Source organism: Rhamphochromis longiceps, linkage group LG16 (genome assembly GCF_057381845.1).
Source record: "Rhamphochromis longiceps isolate RC_006_pf linkage group LG16, R_longiceps_female_GT1.1, whole genome shotgun sequence".
Classification (NCBI taxonomy): domain Eukaryota; kingdom Metazoa; phylum Chordata; class Actinopteri; order Cichliformes; family Cichlidae; genus Rhamphochromis; species Rhamphochromis longiceps.
This window is the reverse complement of record NC_140572.1, coordinates 30,265,952-30,290,279: the sequence shown is the minus strand read 5'-3', so window position 1 is coordinate 30,290,279 and position 24,328 is coordinate 30,265,952. Positions and strand designations below refer to the sequence as shown.

The 24,328-nt window shown below is 40.1% G+C and overlaps 1 protein-coding gene across 1 annotated transcript; it reads left to right on the top strand.

Moving 5' to 3' along the window:
* The first annotated feature begins 5,420 nt into the window (after positions 1-5,420).
* Positions 5,421-23,263, top strand: LOC146651412 (neurexophilin-2-like). Its single transcript, XM_085384391.1, has 3 exons — positions 5,421-5,846; positions 5,996-6,145; positions 20,549-23,263. Exons 2-3 carry the CDS (start codon positions 6,101-6,103, stop codon positions 21,293-21,295), a joined length of 792 nt encoding a protein of 263 aa, XP_085240517.1. The 5' UTR covers positions 5,421-5,846; positions 5,996-6,100; the 3' UTR covers positions 21,296-23,263.
* Positions 23,264-24,328: the final 1,065 nt, after the last annotated feature.

The following is a 24,328-nucleotide window of genomic DNA, read 5'->3' as shown; positions in this document are numbered from 1 at the left end:
AAGGGAGTTCTTTTTTTCTCTCTCCTCCAGACACGCAAACCTTGAGCCATTGTAATGAGACTGATGGCGTGCGAAGCCAAGTGTAATAGGACACCAACACCCTTCTTCTTGGAGGGGTTTGATATTATCAAAGAAACAACATATGTAAGGAATTTTACCTTTGGTTACAACTTGCTTGAGGCTGATTTGAATAACCATAGTGCTAAATATTTGTTAGAGCGGTAAGATTTATAGAGAACAAGAGTACAATATCTGGAATAAAGTCACAGCAACAAATTCCCATGTCCTGGAATGTGCTGTGGCTCGCTGTGTCTGCAGTTTTCACAAGGAAATTATGAATCGATTCAGGGTTACACACATACTTTTATAACTTTCAGTGCAGTGATTTTGTTATTACATAAAAAAGAAGGGGTTAAAGGGAAAGGGAGGAGGTCTTAGTGGGTTGGAGGGGTTCCCTACTGGCCACATTGTTGACCATCTTTAAATAAATAATTTCTTCAGTAGAAACAAGTTCCAATCCAGAATGTAGGCACCCTGTTTGGAGAAGTCTTAAGTTGCAGTCATTTAGTCTGAAGGCTTTTTAAAAATGATTATTGTTTGTTCGATCCTAAATGACTGAAAACTGTTTCTGTGTGTTTTTGTTTTCTTGTTAGGGGTTTAAACACAAAATTTCCAGTGGGTACTGACACAACATGTGGCTGCACTATGTGACAAAATCATGTATTTGTGTTTGACTGATAAAAATACAAGACTATATGTGGTATTCATTTCATTGCACGCCTTAAATCCAAATCTGTTAAATCCAGTGAAATCCTTGCTCGTGATATAACTGCAGTTCAATTTGCAGCCTTTTTTGTATTGTATCTCATTTTAGTTGTTAGTTACAAGAGGTGCAGGCTCCCATGATTATCCAGCTATAATAAGACATCAAATAATTGTGGTTGTGTTCTTTGTGGTCCATAAAGCCTGGTTTACTTTATTCCTGAGTGAACAAGAAAAACTGAACAATACTTTGTTCCTGACTGTTTGCATGCATGCGTGTGTCTGTTTGCACCTGTGTTTGTTTGAATGATAAGTAACAAAAAGGATGTTGTAAAAAAAAACTACTTCAGTCTAGCCTCTACGTATTTGTTCAGCCGAGCAAGCGTTTTAGTCACTTTAAATTAATCCATGAAATTTCACTGTTGAACACTAATGGGTTAAATGTCAAACTCTAGCAGTCAGTAGGAGTTGCAAGTCATGGTGGCAAAGCATATACTGATTATCAATAAGGGCAAAGGTCCTTATTTGCTTTGTGTGTGCTTTATGTTCTTTAAATAACAGAAAACTATCTATATAATGAGAGCCTGCCCTTTATTCCAGTTTACCTATAACCTACAAGTGAGAGTGGTGGCACGTAAACCCACACATACTAGAACAGTTATGTGGAATTTTACCTTTGTGTAAACATCGCTTTGTCTTAAAAAATAAATTTCTGTAAGTAACTAACTAATCAGGATTGTAGATTCAGCAAAAACAACAATGGCACCCTATCCATCCATCCATCCATCCATCCATCCATCCATCCATCCATCCATCCATCCATCCATCGACAGTCAAAACACTTTAGACATTTTCTCTGCACAACAGCCAACTTAACAGTGGGAATGTTTGACTTACACTATAGTGAACAAGCCTTATTGTCCTAAAGTCTGAATAATGATGTCATTGACCTTTCACATGAACTGCATTTCAACTCTTTTGCAATAGGACATGCTGAAACAATTACAAGTTAGCAGCCACTGAAGTGAAGTGTAAAATTACTGTGCAAGAAAAAAGCAACAAAAAACAAAAATCAACTCTCATCATTGGCAGACAAATCTTCAGTTTTTCATAAAATGACATTTTTGTGGCATTATCTGTTATCTCTACTGAAACTTAGACAGCAGGCTTTTCATTCCATAGTCCTCTGTGGCTCTAAAGAAAAAATATGTTTTAGCCTTCAGACATGGTTAGAAGACAAAATGCAGAAACCTGGCAGTTTCAAGATTACTGACACTTGAAGAGCAGATATTTATACTTGTAAAGGACTCTTGAGGTGTGACTACTCTCCTCACCTTCCTTGAACTTGAATGACTATTAATTACCAGCCCTATTGTAACTGGAACTAGAATATTTTTGTAAACTGTTGGGAAGTCTGCCACTGTGGTCTCACATATTTTCTCTTATCCAAAGACTTTTTGTTTTCTGAAAACAGGGTGAGGAATTGTCACCCTGATACAGAACACCGGCCCTTTGACACTGGGAATGGACTGACAGAGACATTTTCACAAAAGAACCAAAGTTGGAAAGATTCACTTTCTCACTAGTAGCAAAAAAAAGGGGACATTGTCTGTGCCAGATGTATTTTCACTACTGGAAATACTTTTTATGTGAGTATAGAACCTGCATAGAGCATCCAGGATGCAAGACACATGACATCCATTTCCTTGCATGTGTGGATTTACTGAGCAGTAACCTGAGTACTTTTATATAATTGGAAATACAATGGCTATACTGAGGAGCCGGCAGAGTAAAGTCTGTTTAATGTGTGAAAGGGTTGTTGTTTTTGAAAATCTAAAAAGGCTAGATGCTATTGCGACAAGAAAGCCTCGGCACGCAACACACTCTCCGTGCTCACAGATAAACAATCATAAAACAATAAACAATTGTGACAGTGTAATAAAACATCATACAAACGGGACTATATTATAGTTCCTGACCTTGACCACATTATGCCATGTGGCATTTTAGCAAATAAGACACATGCATAACAATCAACAAACAAACAAACTGAAAAAACAAAAAGGCTGTGCTGATATCATGCTGACTGACAAAACTGTGAAGTTGATTCTGCTGTTCACCTAGATGGCATGGTGCCAAATCATTGAAACACCCTCCAAGTTGAAGTTTTCTGTTGGTTTGCTGCCTCTTTACCAAAGCACCATCCTCTGATTAGGACAAAGACACGTTGTGGAAGAGAGCCAGAGATTAATAATAACTAATGATTAAATGCAGAGTGGTGTACAAACACATAGTGAATGAAACAATGTGAGTGAAGAAGAAACACTCAGCCTAGACCCATTGCAGCATAACTAAGGGAGGATTTAGGGTCACCAGCCCTGACAATAAACTTAAAAAGGAGCGTTTAAGCCTGGTCTCAAACTTAGAGAGGGAGTCTGTCTCCTGAATCTAAACTGGGAGCAGGTTCCACAGAGGAGGAGCCTGGAAGCTGAAAGCTCTGGAAATGTTCATTTAACAGGTGAATGCTACTAATATAAACAGGTGTCTGTTCAAAATGATTCCCTTACTAACCTCAGAATTTAAAGTATAAGCTTGCCCTTTCGTGTGTTATCATTTTGTTGATAACTTTTTAACATTGACTCAAACATATTGACCTGCTTTACACCCTTGTTGATTAGACAGTGTGGTTGCAACATTGCCACTGAGTGAAAGACTTAATTAGTTACAAATTCTTATGAGGGAACTTTTAGAAGTTTTAGAGTCCCGATGGCTGAAATCCAGGTGTTATGAAAGGTAGCAGGAAAACTGATATGAGTTTAATGTTCAGGAGAGTGACATTTGATCCACCTCATGGCAGTTAAACCTGCACGTGCGCAGCCAGCACACCATTAAAAGTATTTGTGGTACATGTGAAGTAAAGATTGAGGGGGCACTGTTTACACTGTTTTCCTGAAAAAGAGAGGATTGCCTGTATTGAAACATTTCAAATCAAATGCTGGTGGCTCTAAAGTGCAAAGTTTGATATAGGAACAGTATTAAATCACTGTTCTTAATTGTTTTCCTTTGGTTTATCTCTTTCAGTTTCTCCCTTCAATGAGAGCCAGTAAAAGGATGTGTTGTCATATGAAGAGGTCACTTAACTCTATGATTTAATTATTTGTAATACACCTGACACCAGGTATTCAGTGTACAATTTAGAAGTACATGTTTCATTTTAATGTAAGAATTTTTCTTGACAAAAATCCAGCTCATTTGTATACGGCTAAATAAGATTTAGCCTATAGCACGACTAAAACATAGTGTGAGTGTGTATGCATGCATAAAGTCTGTTTGTGGGATAGAAAAGAAAGTAATATAAGGTGATACAATCACACTGATCTGATACTGCCTTGATGGCTTACTCAGCAACATATTGTGCTGATCTGCTCTTACTGGGTTTCATTCTTTCACCTTCATATTTGGACTTTAACTTCTCAAGCACAAACCTTCTCTTGTCAAAATAATTGTCACGCATTCATGTTTACATAGAAATTTTAATAAATTCAAATATTCGCTAGTTGAAATGAAAAGATACAAACTGATGCTTTTAGTACAAACTAATTTCACCTCTACTCTGCTGCTGCAGCCTTTTCTGTAAAGCGACATTTTTCGCTTTAACCACATGATGGCGCCAAATTCAAAAGAATCGCTAAACCAATACTAGTCACTGTAGAAAATCTGCTTGCACAGCCACGGGGCCCCAGCAGTGAGGAGGACACTCCGCAGCTCTATTTAACAGTTGAAGGATTTTGCTCTGCGGTCTGGTTCCATTTGTGCTTTTACAGAAAATCACTGTTAATCAATACAAAGTTATCATGAGCGATTACCTTTTTATTCTCTAATGCAAGATTTCTACTCAGGTGGGAGTGGTCTCTTCCAGATGAGGGTCAACAAGCGGTTAGATTGATATGAAAATGATCTGCAATGTGTAAGCTGTGGACTTTAAAATCGACCGATCGAAACACACCTAACGCTCCTTTCCACTCCACCGCCATCTTTAAAACATCTTTTAGAAAAAGGTTGTTTCATCCCTCCACTGGAGTTTTTGGAGATGTGCACATTCAGTGCCAAAGATGTTTTGGCATCATGTGATGGCTCAACGCCTAAGAAACTTTTTGTTGTGTGTTTTCATTTATCACCCCTCTGTACTTGCACAGCGGTTGACCTTTTGTTGCCTGCACTTTGTGGTCAGGATTGCAGCATCAGCTGACTTTCCAGAAGAATAAGTGTCTCTGGTTGCTGTGCTTTTAGCTGCACGATGCAAACAGGAATGTCCACACATCTTGCGTTTGCAAGATGGGTTTAATACATGCAACGATTTTAAAGGCTTTTCTATACATTCTGCTAAACACGGCTTGCATGCACTCTTATATAACTGGACATGTACGCATTCGAGTCATCACACAAAACTTCCAACGAAAATCACGGCATAACTGTTCTCTGCGATGAAGCATCTAAACGTTAAGGGGTTAAACACGTGCGCGCTATGATGAACAAAACCGGACAACGGTGACATCAAGCTTTTACTTGTCTCTTAGATGGAGAGAGTAAGACTTCTAAGGTACATCTTTAGGTCTGAGTCTCTGAACGGATGCGCGCCGACCTTGGAGTCTCCAGACGCGCAGAAGAGGATTTTGCGCACTGAAATCAAGCAGAGCCTAAAAGCGAAGACAGCGAGCTGACTATTGTCTGTCTGACTGCAGTCCTGGCACTGGGATACGGGCACGCTTGGCTGTGTTTTACTGCGCATACTGACAACTTAAGACCAACATTGCTCCGGATTGAGTAAGGGAAAATATAGTCCACAGTTTATTTCGCTTTGCCTGGATTCTAAACTTAGAGGAGCGTTGTTACATCTGAACTGCTTAATGTAGGCGCTTCACTACTACAGACGAGCCAAAGAGTCCCAGCTGCTCGGGGGAAAGTACCTCGACATCCTGAGAGACGTTTTGAGAGGATTTTAGGTCTCTTTGCTGAACGTGGACTGAGAGAGGATGATCCCAGCCGCCTTACCGAAATAAGTGAGGTATTGCCTTTACGAAACGGTAAGGAAAAGTTTAGCATATTTCTTGAATAATTCACTGCCTCCATCTTTGATGTATTTCCAAATTAAAAAGAGACGTTTTAAATGATTTAACGACGTAAATATTTCCACTTTTCTCTCTCTCTCTCCCCCCCTCTCTCTTTCTTGCAGGTGATCATAGCGATGTTTCAGTGCCATGAGCGTCTTCACCTCTCCAAATCTTCCAGAGAGGATTTAATCCCCGCTCATCTTGAATAAGTCGACAAGTCGTTGAAGATGAGTCCTCTGCAAACATTCTTGTTGTTTTTCCTCCTGCACCAGGTGAGGAGTGAGATGAGTGAATGAAAAGAGGCTAATTATGCAGAAGCATGTCTCCGACTGCGAAAAAGTAGAGATGAAGCATTTTTATTATGCTGTAGGACTCTTACGAGATAATTATTTCTTCACTCTAGGTAATGGTTTAAACTTCTTTTGCTTATATTTGTTTTGTTGGCCTGTCTTTTATGTGGATCCTTATCACGCAGCTGTGCAAGACTTGTCTATCTCCACATTGTGCCAAACGGAATAATTTCCTGGCATGAAATTTTATTTGGCACAGTCATCAGGAGCAAATTCATTTGCCGAGCAGAACTCCTCATTCAGTCTTACAGGGATAAGCTTAATTGTTTTATGTTATCAGGGCTCGCACACTATTCAGTGAAATACTTTTCATGTGTTTTTTTTTAAATCCATAAAATAGTAAATAATTTAATACCCTTAGAAATGGCATCATTTCTTTCTTTTCTGTAGCCACTGAAAAATATGGTAAAAACAAACACAATGAATAACATAATGCAAACATAATGCATTTAGTAATCCTGGAAAGACTCCAGCTTTGCTTTAATGCGCATCATGTATTCTACAATATGCAGTTAATTACCATAAAAGCATCTGAGTTTATTATTTCTATTTGATATTGTGGCTTTTTGTAAGACCATCAGCTTTCTCAGCTATGGAAATTTTACATTACAAGCAGAGTGTTGCAAAAGGTAATAGGTTAGAATTAACAATTAGGTAATATTCTAAATAGAGACACAGAATTACCGAGGTAAAAAAAAAATCTACTGAAGATATTTTATAAAATATGCTATTAATTTTTGTGCTGGTTTGCAAAGTTTAAATATTCTTTTCTTTCAGTGTTTATATTCAGTATTATGTCCTTGGGTGTGTTGCTTCTCTCAATCACAGCTCATCTGAAAGTGCAACCTGCCTCTTCATCCCTTCAGGTGCACCTTTGGTGATCACTGGAATCATTAGACGTCTGTGTTGAACCCCTAACCTGTTTTAAGTGTCTTTGCTCTCAAATTGGGGCCAGAGTTCTTTTTTTATTATTACTTTTTCCCCTTTCAAGACAACGCAGAACAATAGATGGAAATTGAAAAACCCAGGGATTTTAAAAGCTTGATGATAACGGTGATGTCCCTGTTAATCCAAAGAAAATTATTTAGTATTTACCAGAGAATGATTGTGTTAAGCTTCTAGACGTAATCTTTCTGTAGTCTAGTTCAGGTTTTAATGCAGCAAGCACTCGGAAGAAAGTTCATGAGCTTTTGGGGAGTATAAAGGCCTTTCCTGCCCTTTCCCCACCCCCATCATATCGTGATGTTGTCCCCTATAGATAGTTGAATACAGCGAGGGTATTAGCGTTTTCATCCTTGCTTTATGGATTCTTGCCATGATCAAACTTGCACCGAAAATGCCATGGGATCGAAGAAGTTCTTCACATCTGTGCCATCCTCAAAGAGGACCTCTTTAAAGATAGCCTTCAACTGTGCAGCTGCAGCAGCAAAGTGCTGTCTGCTTTGGCTGCGGTTGTAATCAGCCCTGTGCCTTCTGGGAGCTGTGCCTCCAGAGAGAGACAGACTGCCTCCCTGGAGAGGCTCTCTTTGTATGCCTCAGTAGCTTCCCTCCCAACAGATTCACCAATGTCTGACTGGGGATGTAGTGGCCGTTATCAATATTACCCTACCTTCTTAGGTTCAAAAAAATCCCAAATATCTGACCCTCAGCAAAGGAATGGAATAAGTGCTGCAATATATCATGATGTATGAATAAGATTTCTTTTTTGTTAGTGTATGAACCACTGAAAAGATGCACAAGGATAACGCCCATCAGCGCAAGGCCAGATTTTGAACCCGAGAAGCATTCTGTGATAGAGGATTGCACGCAGGACACTTAAACCCCTTGATATGAAATTTTTAAGCTTCTTGTTTTAAGTAAAAATCCAGAGTTTGAAAAAGTGGTCCAAATCCTCAAAGACCCCCAGATAAAATCACACTTTTTTTTCCCATCGCTCGTCACATGCACATTCAATTAAAAAGCGCTTAGAACATGAATCAAACGGTGAAAATGTAACCCTGGACCCAGCATCTGTGCCATGCCCCAGGGACAAATAAGAGGGTCAAAGCCATCCTGGGAGAATCCATTCTTCCCCCTGACATCTGCTGCAGTTATCCTCTGTGCAATGACAGCAGAACAATGTAGATGAAGATAAAACATATTTGAGAGCCATGCTCTCTGCCATCTCAGCCCGTCCTGCCCTACGTCTATACCAGAGACTGCACGCAGGGAAAGTGGGGTTTTCAACTCTGCTTGGGATTAAGTGTTAGGAGACGTTGACAAAGTCTATTACGCCTTTATGTCTTTTTGCCAGGGTGAGAGCTCCTCTGGCAATATTATGTCACAACACAGCATCTATATGGCCCATGCCAAGAGGATCAGTCGCAGCGTTAGATGTATTGCTGCCTTTTCCGTTACCGAAAACACCACCCAGGGTTGAACTGAGCGCGGAAGACAAGAACGTCTTAAAAGATGGGTGTGACGCACCAGCGAGACGAAGCTTAGCTGGTTACTAGTAAGCTGAATGCGTCTTGTACTCCAGATCACGCCAGGCTTGGAGTTCATCCCTGCAACTTTGATGTGCAGTGATTTAAGGGATTACGAGTCATTTCCCAAAGGATTTAGCCTTAATTTTCTACAGTTAATAATTTATTTAAAAACATGTGTTTACTTATTTGGTCAGGCGAATATTTAAAAAAGTCTTTGTTACAAACAATCAGATATTTTAGACACAGATATTGCTGTAAAATTCTGCCAGAGGATTTTCCCCCTAGTTGTGTCCCCCCCCCCCTCTCTGCAGTGGTAGAGTGAGACAGTGATGCTCTATTCAAAGGCAGAAAGGGTTCTGGCAAGGACAACAGTTTTATCCCTGTCTTCATAACAAAACACAAATTCTACATAAAATCCATCTCTAAGGGCTCTTTAACCCTTTTCCCCTTCCCCATGCTCAATTAGGTTTGGTTTTATTATTTATTTATTGTATATTTAAAGGCAACTAACACTGGGAAGTGTAATAAAATGTACAGTGGGGGGATTAGGAGCAGCTCTTTAATCTCACGCTTCTGATAATACTGCATGGGCTGATTGATTAGTTTTTCAGGAAGCTTATGTCAGAAAAACCTAATCCGTCTTTGGATTGTGCCAGCCTTGTAAGGTTTTCCGCGCTGCCACTTTATCATGGCGGCGAATTACAGAGCTGCTGGGCTGTGATAAGGTCCTCGTCTCTTTTACAGACCCCACCGCCCAACCCCCTGCACCTCCCTTTCCCTCTGGACAATAAAAAAAAAAAAATGTGTTTATATTCTTCACATCCCTGCTCTGCCTGGTCTTCACATCAACCTCTCCCAGGATTTGCCTTGTAAGAAAGGGAGAAAAAAAAGAGTGGAACTTAAGTCTTCAAAACCCCACCAGAGAAATTGGGTGGAGAGAGAAAAAAAAATATGAGAGAACACGTCTGGCAGACCAGTAGAAATTTCTGTGGAAGTGATTAAACATTGGATTGACAGAGTGAAGGGGCCTTGTATGCATGCGCTGCCTTCCAGGAATCATTTTGGAGCTTACATGGAGCTGATCTGTATCTGTGCTCATATTGGGGTCACAATCTTTCTAGCCAGGAGGCCTGACTAGATAATCCCTCATAAACAATACTGTCCGTGGCATTTTCAGTCCTCAACTTGTATGTTGTCTCAGACCTCTGAAGAAAAGGTTGTCGCTTCTCCGAATGAAATCCCTCAAATGTAGCTCGCAGCCACTACAGGTTCTTCTGACTGTATTGAGCCCCACAGCCTGCTCCTTTCCCAATCATCAGTCATAATTGTGTTTGTACCGGCAATAAATCCATGATAAAGGTTTTGAAATGAAGAGAAAGAAGCTCCAAATGATTGATAGCTATGACACAATTGCCCTTTGCTTTGACAATAAGCCTAATCACGCCACGGTATGGCCCATTAAAGACTTTAGTCAAACAATTATAAGCTGCACGGCTATTTTCCCGCTAGCTGCTCGTGGGATGTGAACTGTTTAGGATGAAGTGCAGAGCCTCTCTAGTGGTGCAGGAAACATTATGTTTAATATGATGTTGAGTTTCCTGATCTTGGTCCACAGCTATGAATTTTTATGGGCGATGTGCAGCCCGAGGCGGTGTTAGATCTAGAGGCTCTGCTACCTTATAGCATTGTCATTACCTCTCTGCAGTGTCAGAAGCATCCAGCACTCACTGATGCACAGCGCCAGTGTTTTGAAGACTGTTGTCTGTATTGCTCTTTACTGCCGTGCTGCAACAAAACTAAATGTCGCAATCAGTTTATGGAGAGAAGAAGAAATTTTGCCCGCATCCAGAGAGGGGATGGAGTATGATGCCACGGTGCCACTTTTTCTTTTAATTAGTCAAATATTTACATTAACACTACGTCTACCAGCTACCACACTGCAATCACACGAAATCGTGACTTAACAGGCGATGTTTCTTCTTTAAATATTTTCAAATTTCCTGAAAACTCTGACATAAGAAGTTGTTAATTACCGTCTGTGTGGTTCTTGGAGAAGGCAATCACATTTCATGTCAAAGCTCTGAGAAATGATTGACCTCTTTAATTAAAACTGTATTGCCTTTCTGTTAAAGGAAAAGTGTGACAGCTATAGAATAAGTACAATAAATCTCCCTTCTGATTATTCTCAGTTTTGCATTTCCTCCTCTGCCTCCAAGCTTTGAGCCCCCTTTTCTTTTTCAACATGTCATTTTCAGCCATAACAAAGCACTGTCAGCTCCCCTCTGTCTTTGTATATTTCTTGTGAAGTACCTGTCTTCACAGCTACTCAGAGGAAAAAGGAAGCAACGTCTTTCCAACTCTTGTTTCTTCTTCAAAGAGCCCTGTTTCTGTGAAATCAGCCACGGCGCAATCTGCTCGGAGAACAGAAACATTTTGCTCTGTCAAATTTAGCGGACGTGCTTTTGAGCAAATCAAGCAAAAACATTTTGGAATAAAACACTCCTATCATTCACGGCGCGGATTTGAAGAGGAGAAAATGTAAAACTGGGGTTGTCGCACGCTCACAGAAAAGGAGCTCAGAGAGAGAAACATTTAGATTTCGTCTTCCTGAGATGAAAGCAGAAAAAAACCTAAAAGTAGAACTTTGAAGTATTAATTTAACAACAACACGCCATGCCTCCTTAAGCTGAGCAGTTTTACAAGCACAGCTACCATTGTCGTACGAAGTATAAGGTGTTAAAACCAGTCAAGAGAATGGTAATTACACTGAGTCCAATGTGCTTTGTGGTATTATCCTTCTCAATCCCTATCAGCTATCAGGCATACGGAGGTGCGTGGCAGGTGTCAGGAGCCAGCACAGAAGTTGGCGCTCTGACCATGTAAGGGGATTATGAAACTGATGATGCGTTGAAAGGTAACGTCTGCCTAAAAGTGAAGTGTTCAGGGCTTTGCAGCTGTCATATGTGGCAGGTGGCGAGATAACACTAGTATCCAGATTACCTGGAGGCTCTCTTCCCAGAGCCTCCCGTCACTCTCTCTCTCTTCTCTCTTGGTGGGATCTTTGTTAACACTTTGGAAACACCTGACATCATCGCTGAATTCAAAGTTTCCACACCGAGCCATGCTCACTAACATCCCATTTTCACCCCCGTGTCTCATGCAGTTAATTAACAAACTGTCAGAATGCATTTTAATTGATACTGAGTATTTTATAGCAAGATGATGATGATTTTCATTGTCTTTTGAACTACAGAGTCAAAGTTTATGTGTTATTATTCTGCTAAAGTCACTGCATGTAAACGTCTATTTCATCCTAAACTTATCATGTGGGTTTCCACATTTTTACAGCTGCAAACATCTGTAAAAGGTAATCAAATGTCATATTTTAAGTATTTTAAAGCATTTTTTGCTCAATCCAGTTTTAAGTTAATTTGAAGATTTGAAGGTTGTGATGCCCCCCCCCCCCCCCCCCCCCCCCCCCCCCACACACACACACACACACACACACATGCACACACACACACACACAGGCTCCTCCCAAAAATGTAATTTTTTAAATAAAGAAGTCTTAAGAACAATTTTACCCAAAGAAAACAAATATATTGGATCTGGTAGGAAGTTAAATGAACTCTTACTGAAACTGACTTACACATGAAATACACTTCATAGCAAGATGACCTTTTCCCCCCCCACATGAATGACACGCCCTGCATTATATTGAACAGAAATTTTGTGATTTCTGTTGTCAAATGCATTGACAGATAACAGATAATTCATAGCCTTAAATACGGCTTTACAGTGGCTGCAAGCAAAAGGTCAGACAAGTGAGCAGACATAATGCGTCTCTTGGCATGGCAGGCTCTAACAGGACAGGCTCTGCCTCTCATCGCAATCAAAGTATAACAGGCCCGAGCTAACGGTGGTGTAATTTCCTGTAATTTGTTCAGTTTAACAGGAGTCGCTGAAGCATGTTTCCACAACGACACGGCGGGAGAAGCAATTGTGTATTATTTGGACTGCCTGGTACATTGTCTCCTGCAGGGCAATAGGTGGCAATAGTAAATGTCCAAAAGAGTTGAGGCGAGGCGACGTTTCGGTCATTGTCATTTCAGATGCAGAGGAAAAAGAGAGGATTGTGTGATCGAGCCAGACAAGAACAACGCTGACACTTTTAACATGACTAATGGCTCACATCGTATGATTTATGCTAGCCAAAGGAGGGTTATATTACGTGCTATAATTTATGCTAATCATAGGTTGCAAGCAGCCCCGAGTGACATCATGAGCTGTCAGATAATGTTTTGCCACAACGTGTGCATGCAAACAGGCACAAATAATAAATCTGGGTTCAATATGCTTTAGATGCTATAATAACTCAACAAGGCCAGATTTGTTGCACTGTATTTGTGTGAAAGCAAAATAGGACTTGACTGGAGACAAACTCTACTGCTTTAAATTCGGCATACTTGGAATTTTTTTTGAAGATGAATGTGGGCAGGTGTTGGAGTTGCTCTCTTTTGAGACATATTACCCTTTCTTTTTTTCATCAAAAGAGGTTTAGGGTCAAGGTCAGCTTTAGATCAACAGCATTGCAAGTAGTGGAAATAAGAGTGTCTCTCACTGAGATGAATGCTCGCTGATGTCGGCTCTAAGACATTAACCCTCATCCTCTGCTGTCTTCATAGATAATTTCTGAAAAATGGCTTCAAGTAGTTAATATTCAGTGATGTAACACACAACAGAAGGTCTAAGCAACAGCTGCAATTCTTCCTAACTTCCTAAAAAAGGTGGGCGGAGGGGCGAGCCTGAAAACTAAGTGTAATATTTTTAATAGATGAAAATATGCATCCAACTTTTGGGAAAAGCAATCAGATATATTATGTTTCTTTCTGCTGCTTTTTGCACACAAAGCTCTCAATTTGTAACAATTTTTCTCTTTTCACATGCCTCTCAAATTTTAGGCTTTAGTTACGCTCCATTAAATATTGCACGGCTAGAAAAGATCCAACCTAAAACTAACAAGGATTTCTATGTGGCTGGGTGCCTGCGTTTGCCTTTTCTCTTTGCTTCAAGCCAACATGGAGAAACGCACCATAACAATCTGCAAAGTCACACACATCGGATTTTTTTCTTGCAATTAAATCAACAAGGTTTCAATACATATTTTGTGCGAAGCAAGAAATCCAATATTCATACTTATTATTATCTCTGTGCTCAAGCACCAAAGTTGGATTTTATTTTACTCATAGATATGCCTCTTCGCCCATCCACCGAATATCCTGATAGCGCCAGCGGACTTGTTACATATTATGATAGCGATGCGATGATCCTCTATGTTTCGGGCAAATCTGTCAACAGTAAGAAGGAGAAGCGATGAGTGTGTAGATACAGAGCTAGCGATACAGCTGGGATTATAGAAATGAAAACATCAGCATCACGTCTTTTTGAGCTTGTCTTCCTGCCCTCTCCTCATCGTCAACACTTGTACAGAATGTGTAGACAGCCACAGACTGGCCTTCTGTAAATACACGGCAGTGGTTAAAGGAGTGTCTTTACAGTCAGTATGAAAATCATATACTACACAGAAATGTAACCACTAAAGAAATGCACTGAATTTCTACTCGGCACCAATTGTACCAATATATTTTCACCACAAATAATGTGAGCTGTGTATGCTGAAGATGAATTAAAATTGAGATCTATAACATCTTTTGCAGGAATGTCATGACACTAGAGGCTGTAGTCTGTCTCATTTTCACAGAGGTCAGGTGGTAATGGCCTAAAGGATTATACTGGGGGGTAGCAGATATGCTACATGCACACTCACTCACTAACTGTAGCCTCCTGTGATTGGTAAGCTGCCCCCGGTGTGTCGATTTGCTGTTACGATCCACCACAGTGCTGAAGCACCTGCCATGTGATTCCCCGGACGGCCTCTGATTAAAAGTGATGGGTTTGGAGCGTGAGGCTGTCCCAGCGATCTGAGCACCAATCTATTCTTCAGCAGAATGTAGACTCTCTCTGTGGGCTGCTTTAGCGCCTCCAGGGCCTCCTCTCATGGAACCGGCTCTGGGTGTAAATCATTACAAATGATATGCCCTGTAACATCAGGAGGAAGATGGCTAAGGAAGGACTTTGCGCAGACGATTGCAGGCTGAGAATAGTTTTAATCTGAAAGATGCTACTTGTCATGTTGAATGTTTGAAAGCAAGAGTCTGCAGTCCATCCAGCTCTGCTACATTTTTTTTTGGTCTAATGCTAGCAGCACTGGCTGAGCAGCTCCTAATATGACAGGTGTTTCGTCGCAATAGAGCTGGGTAAGTATTACGAAAGGCAGTGGCGAAGGCGGTGCAATTTTTGTGGGGTGTCCAGATTTTTACTATGTGGAAGCGCATCAAGTTAATGAAGCTTCAGACACAGAAAATTAGCAGAGAAATGAATTTCACCACCAAAGTGAGGTCAATTTGCACAGATAAATCCATGAAGAACAGTCGAGTGCATCATTGGAACTGCTCGGTTTGCACTGATGAGCAGGTTAATTGCCCATTTTGTTTATTGTGAGAAAGATGCCTGAAACCAATTTTCCCCAGACGCATATCTCAGCCTTATGCACTGGGAAAAAAAAAATCAGCTATGGAAAACCCAGAAACAGATTAGTTTAGCTTGCCTCTGTATCAACTTCATTTCCTGAGCAAAAATGTGATTTAAAAACCAAAACAGAAACAGAAAAGCAGACTTCAGATCATGAGTTGGCCACATTGTCAGTTGTGAAAGGCTGTGAAAGATTTGGTCACCATCAAAGTACAAAAGCTGTAGACCTGCCCGTGGACCAGAACCCATCACAACCAAACACACTGCCACCAGCTTCTCTCTCCAAATGCATTTTAACGGCATCTCTTTAGATGATCCAGAAGCCAGATGTCACTGGTTTCTTAATAACTTTCTAGAGGCTAGTTCTGGTCACTATGGCAATTACCTTTATGTCAAGCCTCTAAAAGATATGTCTACCCACGGGACAAGCAGGCAGCCAGCTCCATAATGCTCGTTACAGATGAATGTCGAGGCTGATTCATCCTGACTCGCTGTGTGGTTCGCTGCTGCTCAAGCTACTGTCAGGATGTAAGTTTCATGAAAAGCTCTTGATTGTACTGATTGCCACAACATTAGATTGAATTGCCTATTTATGCATGGTTCTGTAAGAAAAGGCCCCCGAGGTGTAGAAATGACAGGTGAAAAATAAAAGCCACAGATGTTCATGTCTGTAATAATAACAATGCACTTTTACACACAGTAAAAACAGGTAGTCCTGCATGCAAAGCAGCGTAAAAGCTGGAGGTTCATAGACTATTCACCCAACTCTGACTTAGGCACAAATGTGTATTTTCCACTCTGTCTTCAACAGCTACACTAGGGTGTGTACTTTGAGGATGTGGTTGAAGATTAATTTTTGAAAACCTTTTTTCCGTTCATTTATGCAGGAAATTAATGCGCACATATGAAAAATGTGATCGCCACTTGTCAGCCAATATTAACAGTTTAATGTAAGCCTGTGACAAAAATACGAGTCCTTAAAAGTCGGTTACAAAAAAATGTTTAGTCAGGATGTGCAATGTTTTTCAGTTAAAAATGTATTTTTCTGTATTCTTTGGAGATATTTAAGCATTTTCAAAACAAAATAGAATAAAGTAGATAATACTGATAGATCTCTAAGTAGCTGATTCTTTTTTATGTATAAGAATGCATTACTTAAACAGTCTTTTACCGTTTAAATTTAATTGTGGGTTGTAAACTATATATGGCCCCATAATTTCCTAAAAAAAAGCTGTTTTGAATGCAAACATATACAAGCATAAACATTTTACTCCTGACATTATATATGTATATACATATACATTTTTTACCAGTCCAAATGTGTTTTATTTATTTGAATTTAGAATTCTAGTCACTATAACGTTAAAGATGGAGTGTCTATTAAAAAAGAAGGCTTAGCTCAGCTAATGAGAGTGATTAAGGTGCTCTTTCAGAGAGGAACCGTGTGTTTTATGCATGACATTTGATAGTGAACTGGAAATATCAGCTATTAGCACCTTGTGTGATACCTTACTGTTTTTGCTCATCTTGGTGGATGTACATTAAAATTACCAGGAAACTGTTTGGTGCAAAGGCCTTTATCTTTACTGCTGTATCACTAAACATAGTCCTTTATAGGGCAGATAGAACACTGACTGCTGTGGTGTAAAAGCGCGATATCTGTGCCGGGGTGTCTGAAGTTCACGCATGTCTTTGTGTTTTAATGTAGGACATGCAGGAAAAGGAAGAAGCTAAACCACACTAGCAGATATCCGTAATGTTTGCCACGAGTCACTGCGCCTTGTGCTGTTGAAATGAGGTCTGGTGTTTTCAGCTCTATAAGTCTACAGTTATTATCATAATAATGTCTTGTTTCAAGTTGCCCTGAAACGCCTCTAGCACGGCAGCACCGATTAAGAAATCTTAATTAAGCTTTTGTAGATTCTCCTTCATCAGACCTTGCCTTTTTTTCCCCTTTTTTTTGTACAAAACCTCAGAATCCTTTAGTCGGTTTTAAGAGACATCGCTGCTGCCTAAATGAACAAGGTGTGCTCGAGTGTGTGTTGGTGCTGTGGTTGTGCAGGGAGGCAGCGAGAGAGAAAGAAACCAAAGCCTATGTGTCAGTGCCAGCTTTCAAGTTCCTAGTGCTTCATCTCTCTTGGGGCATTTAAGTATTAGATATCCCTCTGCTGATCCCCTTGTTGTCACAGCAATTTCCCCAGTTGCTCATCATACTTAAACTCCTCTCTCTTTTCCATTATAATCATCCTATACAAAGCACACCTGAGATTTACGCAGAAAGACAATTTGGTTTCACCTCTGAAGCCGCGCAGCATGACACCCAACGTGTTAAAGATATAACAGTTTGAGCTGGCGGGAAGACAAGTGCCGAATCTTCCTTGTTCACAGCAGAGGAAAAATGTTCCTATTGAGAGCCTGCAGATTTTATGCTTAGCATCATCTGCTGTTGTGATGTTATAAGAGTCAAATCAAATTAACAGCTGAGCTCACATAAGGTATTACTAAGTGGCTGTATCAGTGGGGAATAACGCCACTGGAATTGGTTGATTAAATTACTTTGGATGTGATGAACTACACATAGGGGCATTATTACAGTGTTGCCTCATTCATCCATGTTTACAGGGAGCAACTGTCTTAATTAAGCATTGTGAGAGGTGATAAATGGGCCGGGCTCACTGTCCGTGGGAGACCCATTGATTTAACATTACATATCCAGATAGGCGAGCCATTACCTTCCGCTTTAGGCATTAAAGTGTTACCGCAGTCTCGGACATAAGCAGCACAGTAAAGCAAAGCTGTAATTATAAGACACAGCAGCACAGCTTAAGGTGAATGTAGCCCTGTTACATTTCAGATGGAAAGGTTTGGGTATATGTGACAAAACAAATTGTGCTAGACAGACCTAGTTTGTTAGCTTTATACACATATGCCTCCGTTCAGCTTACAGCAAAAATATAATTAGTCTGGAAATAGTATGCAGCATCTCTGTGAGAATTCAAGCAGCCGCTGCTCTGTACTTTCAACATCTGCTTCTCTCAGTGATCCCTATAACTGGGCCCGGGGAAAACCCAGCACTACTAATTACTAATAAAACTAGCTAAGCTTATTGCTGTGAATTATTAAAGCTTTATCTGAAGTGGACCAGGAATCGTTCCTAAAGCTAAACGGCTTTGAGGTACAAGGAGGGATCACGGTTCATTGCTGCGTCTGGATTAGCACTTAGCACTATACTTTATATACGTATACACTTTATACGTACGTACTTCATGACACTACCGTGGAAGAGTGTTTATAGGTGGATGCGAGCTAAAGTTTAGATTCACCTTTCCCTGAAGTCCATGGGAATATCTGTGCACTCTAAATATCAGAATCTGCTTGAGTTCATCAGTGCATCATGTGTTCAGTTTAATACAAACTTCTTGTTTCCTCCCTTCTGTGGTGCCCCTGCTATCTAGCAGTAGTGTATTACATGCTATTTATTTGCATGTGCATGCACTTTTTAATGCTATATTTATATTAATGATTATTTTCTATTTATTTATTTATTTGGTTGTTGTTAAGTGATGTCCAGTGAATGCTATTTAGCTTCTTGCACAGACCTGTAATAATCTTCAGTATTCTATTACTGAGTTTACAATACTACGAGATGCTGCTGTTGAATTTTCTGTATTTAATCTTTATTTCATTTGTGAATATCTGTTTGTTTCCCTTTTCTTTATTAATGAACCCATAATGAATCATTTCATAAATATCTATAACAAAGGATTTTAGGATATGCTAGAAGATGAATGTGAAAATTGTCCATACTGCCCCTAGAGCAGTAGTTTTAGCTGGCAACCGATTCCAGGAAGAGCCCCAAACCTTTTGGAGGTGTAAAAATCTGCCAAATGAAACATGTGGAGCTACCTTCTGTGGTGACGCCTTGTGAATATTATTTATTTATATTTACTCTATGGGTAAATGTTTTTACCATCTGCTTTATACCAATGGCAATTCTCAAAAACACAGAAACTTCATACATACCAAACCCAAGAACCTATTACTGTTAACTTGTGAGGTGGAAGTTGCTCTTCAGAACTGGCAATCGTGCGTACGGTTTATCTAACATTAACCATATTAGTTATTCATAGGCTCATGTTGTCTATATGCACGCTATCATTTTAGCTCTCTACAGCCGCAGCTTTGCTGCTTTTCTGTGCTTTTTTCATTATTTGTGTATGTACCTTTCTCTTTCTCTGCTCTGCTACATGTCAGTGAAACAGACAAATGCAAAGCAGAGTAGCAAAGTATAATGAATGTGAATTCATCTATGTAGAATTACCAAATAGAAAGTTTTTAAAGAACACCCATCAATCCATTTTCTTAAACCCTTAACCAACTAGGGTAGTAGAGGAAGCCTCTTAGCTGACAGTGAGTGACAGGTAGAACACCTTGGACAGGCTATCAGTCCATCACAGGGATAAGACCAAAAGACACACAACCATTCTCAGTCAAATTCCCACCTATGGGCAATTTAGAATCACAAATTAACCTAGCATGCATAAATATTTTTGAGGAAACCAGAGCACACAGAAAAAACCTATGCAAGCACAAGGAGAACAGTCAAATTCCACAAAGAAAGTCCCTGAGCTGAACAGGAAGTTAAAACCCAGAACTTTCTGGCTTTGAGGCTGCCACTTTTAAATGAAAGTGTATAAAAACACTACTGCCATCTGAAAAAGAACATATCAGAAAAACTAAGTACACCCCATGATTCATGAGCATCTTTAGGGACAATAACTTGAAGTAATTGTTTTCTGTGTAACTTTATCAGTCTCTCCCAGCATTGTGGGTCCACTCTTATTTACAGTGTTGCTTCAGTTCATTGAGCTTTGTGAGCATTCATTTATGCAGTTCTCTTAAGAAGTGAACATAAACAGTGGACCAACCTTTAGCTGATGCTGTGGCTGTTTTGATGGCCTTGGGGTGAATTTGGCACTCCTGGGAAGATCGTGGCATTGTGTTATGATACACCTGAATGCTCCAGACCAACAAACTGCTAAAATGTATTTATAGAGGTGATCACACTTGCTAACGATCAGTTATTATTAGCAGCACTTGGCTGCTATCTACCCTTTTCACATGACTGCACAGAGTTTTGTCAAAACTTTCTTATACACGTCACGTTAACAAGCAATGAATTTGAATGAATGAAATTGCATTTCACAAAGGTTTTCACGTTGGTTAATTGTTTTTTCTATCTATCTCTGTTCTGTTTCCTATCAAGGTCTCGTGCAGGAAAGTGCATGGAGGAGTCACAGAACTCATCGAGTGGAGGGACAGCGATAATGAACAGAAGATATCTCCCACCGGGGCCAGTCCACGGATCCTCAACCCCCTGCGTTTGTTTGCCAGGGGCTCCCCCGAGTTCAAGAGTAACATAAGGGAAATGACATATTTACACAGCATGGAGGACTTTTGGGACTGGTTATCTAACCAGACAGATGTTCAGGGCGCACAGGCCAGAACTAAACGCAGACCCATCGTCAAGACTGGCAAATTCAAAAAGATGTTTGGTTGGGGAGACTTCCACTCCAATATCAAGACTGTCAAACTCAACTTGCTGATCACAGGAAAGATTGTGGACCATGGGAACGGCACCTTTAGCGTTTACTTCCGCCACAACTCCACAGGTCTGGGGAATGTGTCGGTGAGCCTGGTGCCACCTTCCAAGGTGGTGGAGTTTGAGATCGCCCAGCAGTCCACACTGGAGACCAAAGACACCAAATCTTTCAACTGTCGCATTGAATATGAGAAGACGGATCGCAACAAGAAGACTGCCTTGTGCAGCTTTGATCCATCCAAGGTGTGCTATCAGGAGCAGACGCAGAGCCATGTGTCATGGTTATGCTCAAAACCCTTCAAAGTCATATGCATCTATATAGCCTTTTACAGTGTAGACTATAAACTGGTCCAGAAGGTATGCCCTGACTACAACTACCACAGTGACACACCTTACTCCTCAACAGGGTGACCTAGTAGTTGTTAGTCTGCATCAGCCTTTTGTTTTATCTTCAAATAATGTAAATGTCAAGCTCTAAACTCCTTATCCCAAAATACCTAAATACCTGAGACATGTTGCAGGAAGTGCGACTTATGAAGGGACGCACACTGGAGGGATTTGGTGAAACTTTTGTATATACTACACAAATACACAAGTTTAACACTTCAGATAGTTAGGTGTACAGGGACTTGGCTTTAGGGGTTGGCTTGGGATTCAAAAGGTAGTTACCAACCCTGGAAGAATCCACCACATCACAACAACACATGTTCTCTGTAAACCACGGGTATAATTAGTATGTTGTCCAGATGTTTCCTTCAAGGCTAGACTATAGGCATGGAGCCCTGCTGAGTTGGAAGCGTGTAGCTGGCTTCTGGAAGAGCTGCACTCCTGCCAACATTTTCAAACAATTTTCGAACCTTGTTTAAATAGTAATGTGACAAAATATGACAGGACTTTAAATAATGTTAACAATTACAATACCTAAACATTAATAAAGCTATTCAACAGGGCATAAAATGAAAAAAAGAAATCCCATTTGGAAGATCACTGCATTAAGAATGATTAGTCAAAATGATCATTGCCTTTGAAGTGGCGCTAACATCCATTTATACCTGTTAACAGAACACAGACAGGACAGTCTCTATTACTTCAAATTATTTTGATCAATGGAATTATTTCATTAAGGAATGAATAATTAATATGGTCTTAAAACTGATCTGTTATCGTTCTTTTGTGGGGACTAAAAGCAAGTGACTTGACTGATTCAAACCAATTCCTAAAGTGCTCATGACAAAATAAGTCCATCCAACTAATCTAATGCATAAGAAACTTTAGAGCATGATCATACATTACTAACAAACTGTATGTAGGCACATATCCTAGCTTAACATGGCTGCAGCCTTGTTTGCGCCTTAAAATGTGTTGGTTTTCTGCTACAATTATCATAAGGCATGTGTATGCTAAACTAGTCTGAGATCCAACATCTGTGTTTGCAGGATGCACTTTGAGGCATCAGCCTGCCTAGTGAGCCCCACAGTGGATTAATGTGTCAGGAGAGGTGGGGAGGGGGAAGCAATAATTGCAGGACAGGTGGATTTAGTGAGTCTGGCAGACAATTATCAGCACTTTGTCATGGTTCTGCCACCAGCCCTGACATTACCTGTCTTTAATAGGCTTTAATTAGCCTGGGAAATTTCATTTACCAAGAGTGGAGAAACAAAAAGGTGGGGGTAAAGGCAAAAGTACAAAATCCATCTGCAATTTTAATGAGAAGAGGGACTAAATTTGAAATATAAGACATTTCCCAATAGTACAGCAGGCTTAAGTTGGCTGACTTTGTGTAAAAGTGGATAACATTCAGTCTTGTAGTACATGGTGTAATGTGTTCGACTCAGAAATCACTCAATTTTTTTTTTAAAGCTTTTGTTAAAAACCATTCGGATTTTAAACGGCATGAGTTTTGTTATCTGGAGATACCCAGGGTTTTTAGGTTAGGGCATGTGCCACTAAAGACAAAGAATACATTTCTGTTAGCGTCATTTTATTGGATGTATCTCATGTCTTTCCACTTCAGCTGTAAATGATTCCATCACCTTATACATGAGGTGAGGTGTACGATAAGGAACTTAACTCGGAGTTGATCTATGTTGATGTTTTGGTTCTGCTCCTTTGTGCAAATGCTGTGTGTTAATGTGTAAAACTAAACGTGTTTATTGATTATGGTTTCAAAGTATATGATGTCAGATTATCCTAATTTTTCCAGAGAACTCTATCAAGTATACTGTACCTTATTTTTTGGTGTTTGTTAAGAAATATCATGTAGATAAATGTCATATTTCAGCTGATGGTTAGATTGCTTTGATTTCATTTTTTGTAACTGCAGATTGTACCCAGTTTGATTTCTGCTTGCTCAAAATTGTTTCAATAGTTTCCCTTGTAAAATAGGAGTAAAAGCTCTTCTGTGTATAGTGTAATTACACTTTTCATTTTGGAATATTTGATTTCAGATTTTGTTAAAATGTAACTGTAAAGATCAATTTAGGTTTTTATGGCATTAAACCTTATTTGAACTTGGCTCAAAGCATGCTGTCACACAGAGTCAGGTCTAGTCTGTTGGTGCTCGTAGTTGTCTCGTTTCATTCCTGAAAGGACTTCTCAACAGGATAAACACACAATTTTAAGAGGTACATTTCAGGGTAGCTTTTTAATGGGCAATAAATCTGTGTCCACAGGCGTGGATGATACCAGAGGTACACCTCAGGGAGCACATCCATTTTGCCGTGGCCATCAGGGACAGGGGTCTTTTCATTCGCTTCCATTACTCTTATCTGATCAGGGTGAGGCACCTACTCCTTATAGGCATCAAGTCACACTACGCTTTCCTGCTGCATGCACCCAAATCCCCTGGAAAACTACAAGGAATGTTAACATACGTTTCACTTCTCAGCATTCAACGCTTATTTCCGACAATCAATATAAGGGAAAAATTCAATTTTGACACTGCAGGCATCTCTCTCTTTCAAGCTTTAAAGTTAGTAGAGGAACGCGAAGGAGGAAGATAAAAGGTTGGAGAGGCGTCCTAAAGCAGAGATGGTATCAGGTCTTTTCCTGGGATCTGTGCTGAGAGGGGCGGATGAGGATCAGCGAGCTGCTGATGAAGACTTCTCTTCCAGCAGAAAAGAGCGGCCTCACATTCACTTTAATTAGGGCTTGTGCCAAGCATTCACACATAAAATAGGGGGGGAGCACGTCTTTTATGTGCTGAACAAAGGTTCAACATTTAACATGGCACTATGCTAATGCAGTTAAAGCACATTTTCTTTTGATTATCACAGTGGTGTTGTTGTCTAATTATTATTTTTTTCCAAACGAGAACCCCTCAAAAAGAAAAACAAAAAAAATCACCCCAGCCTGATACCTGCACCCATTAGTACAACCATTAAAAGAAACGGTGTGGATAATAACCATCCTTCCTTAGACTGAAATCTCTTCATGAGCTCAACA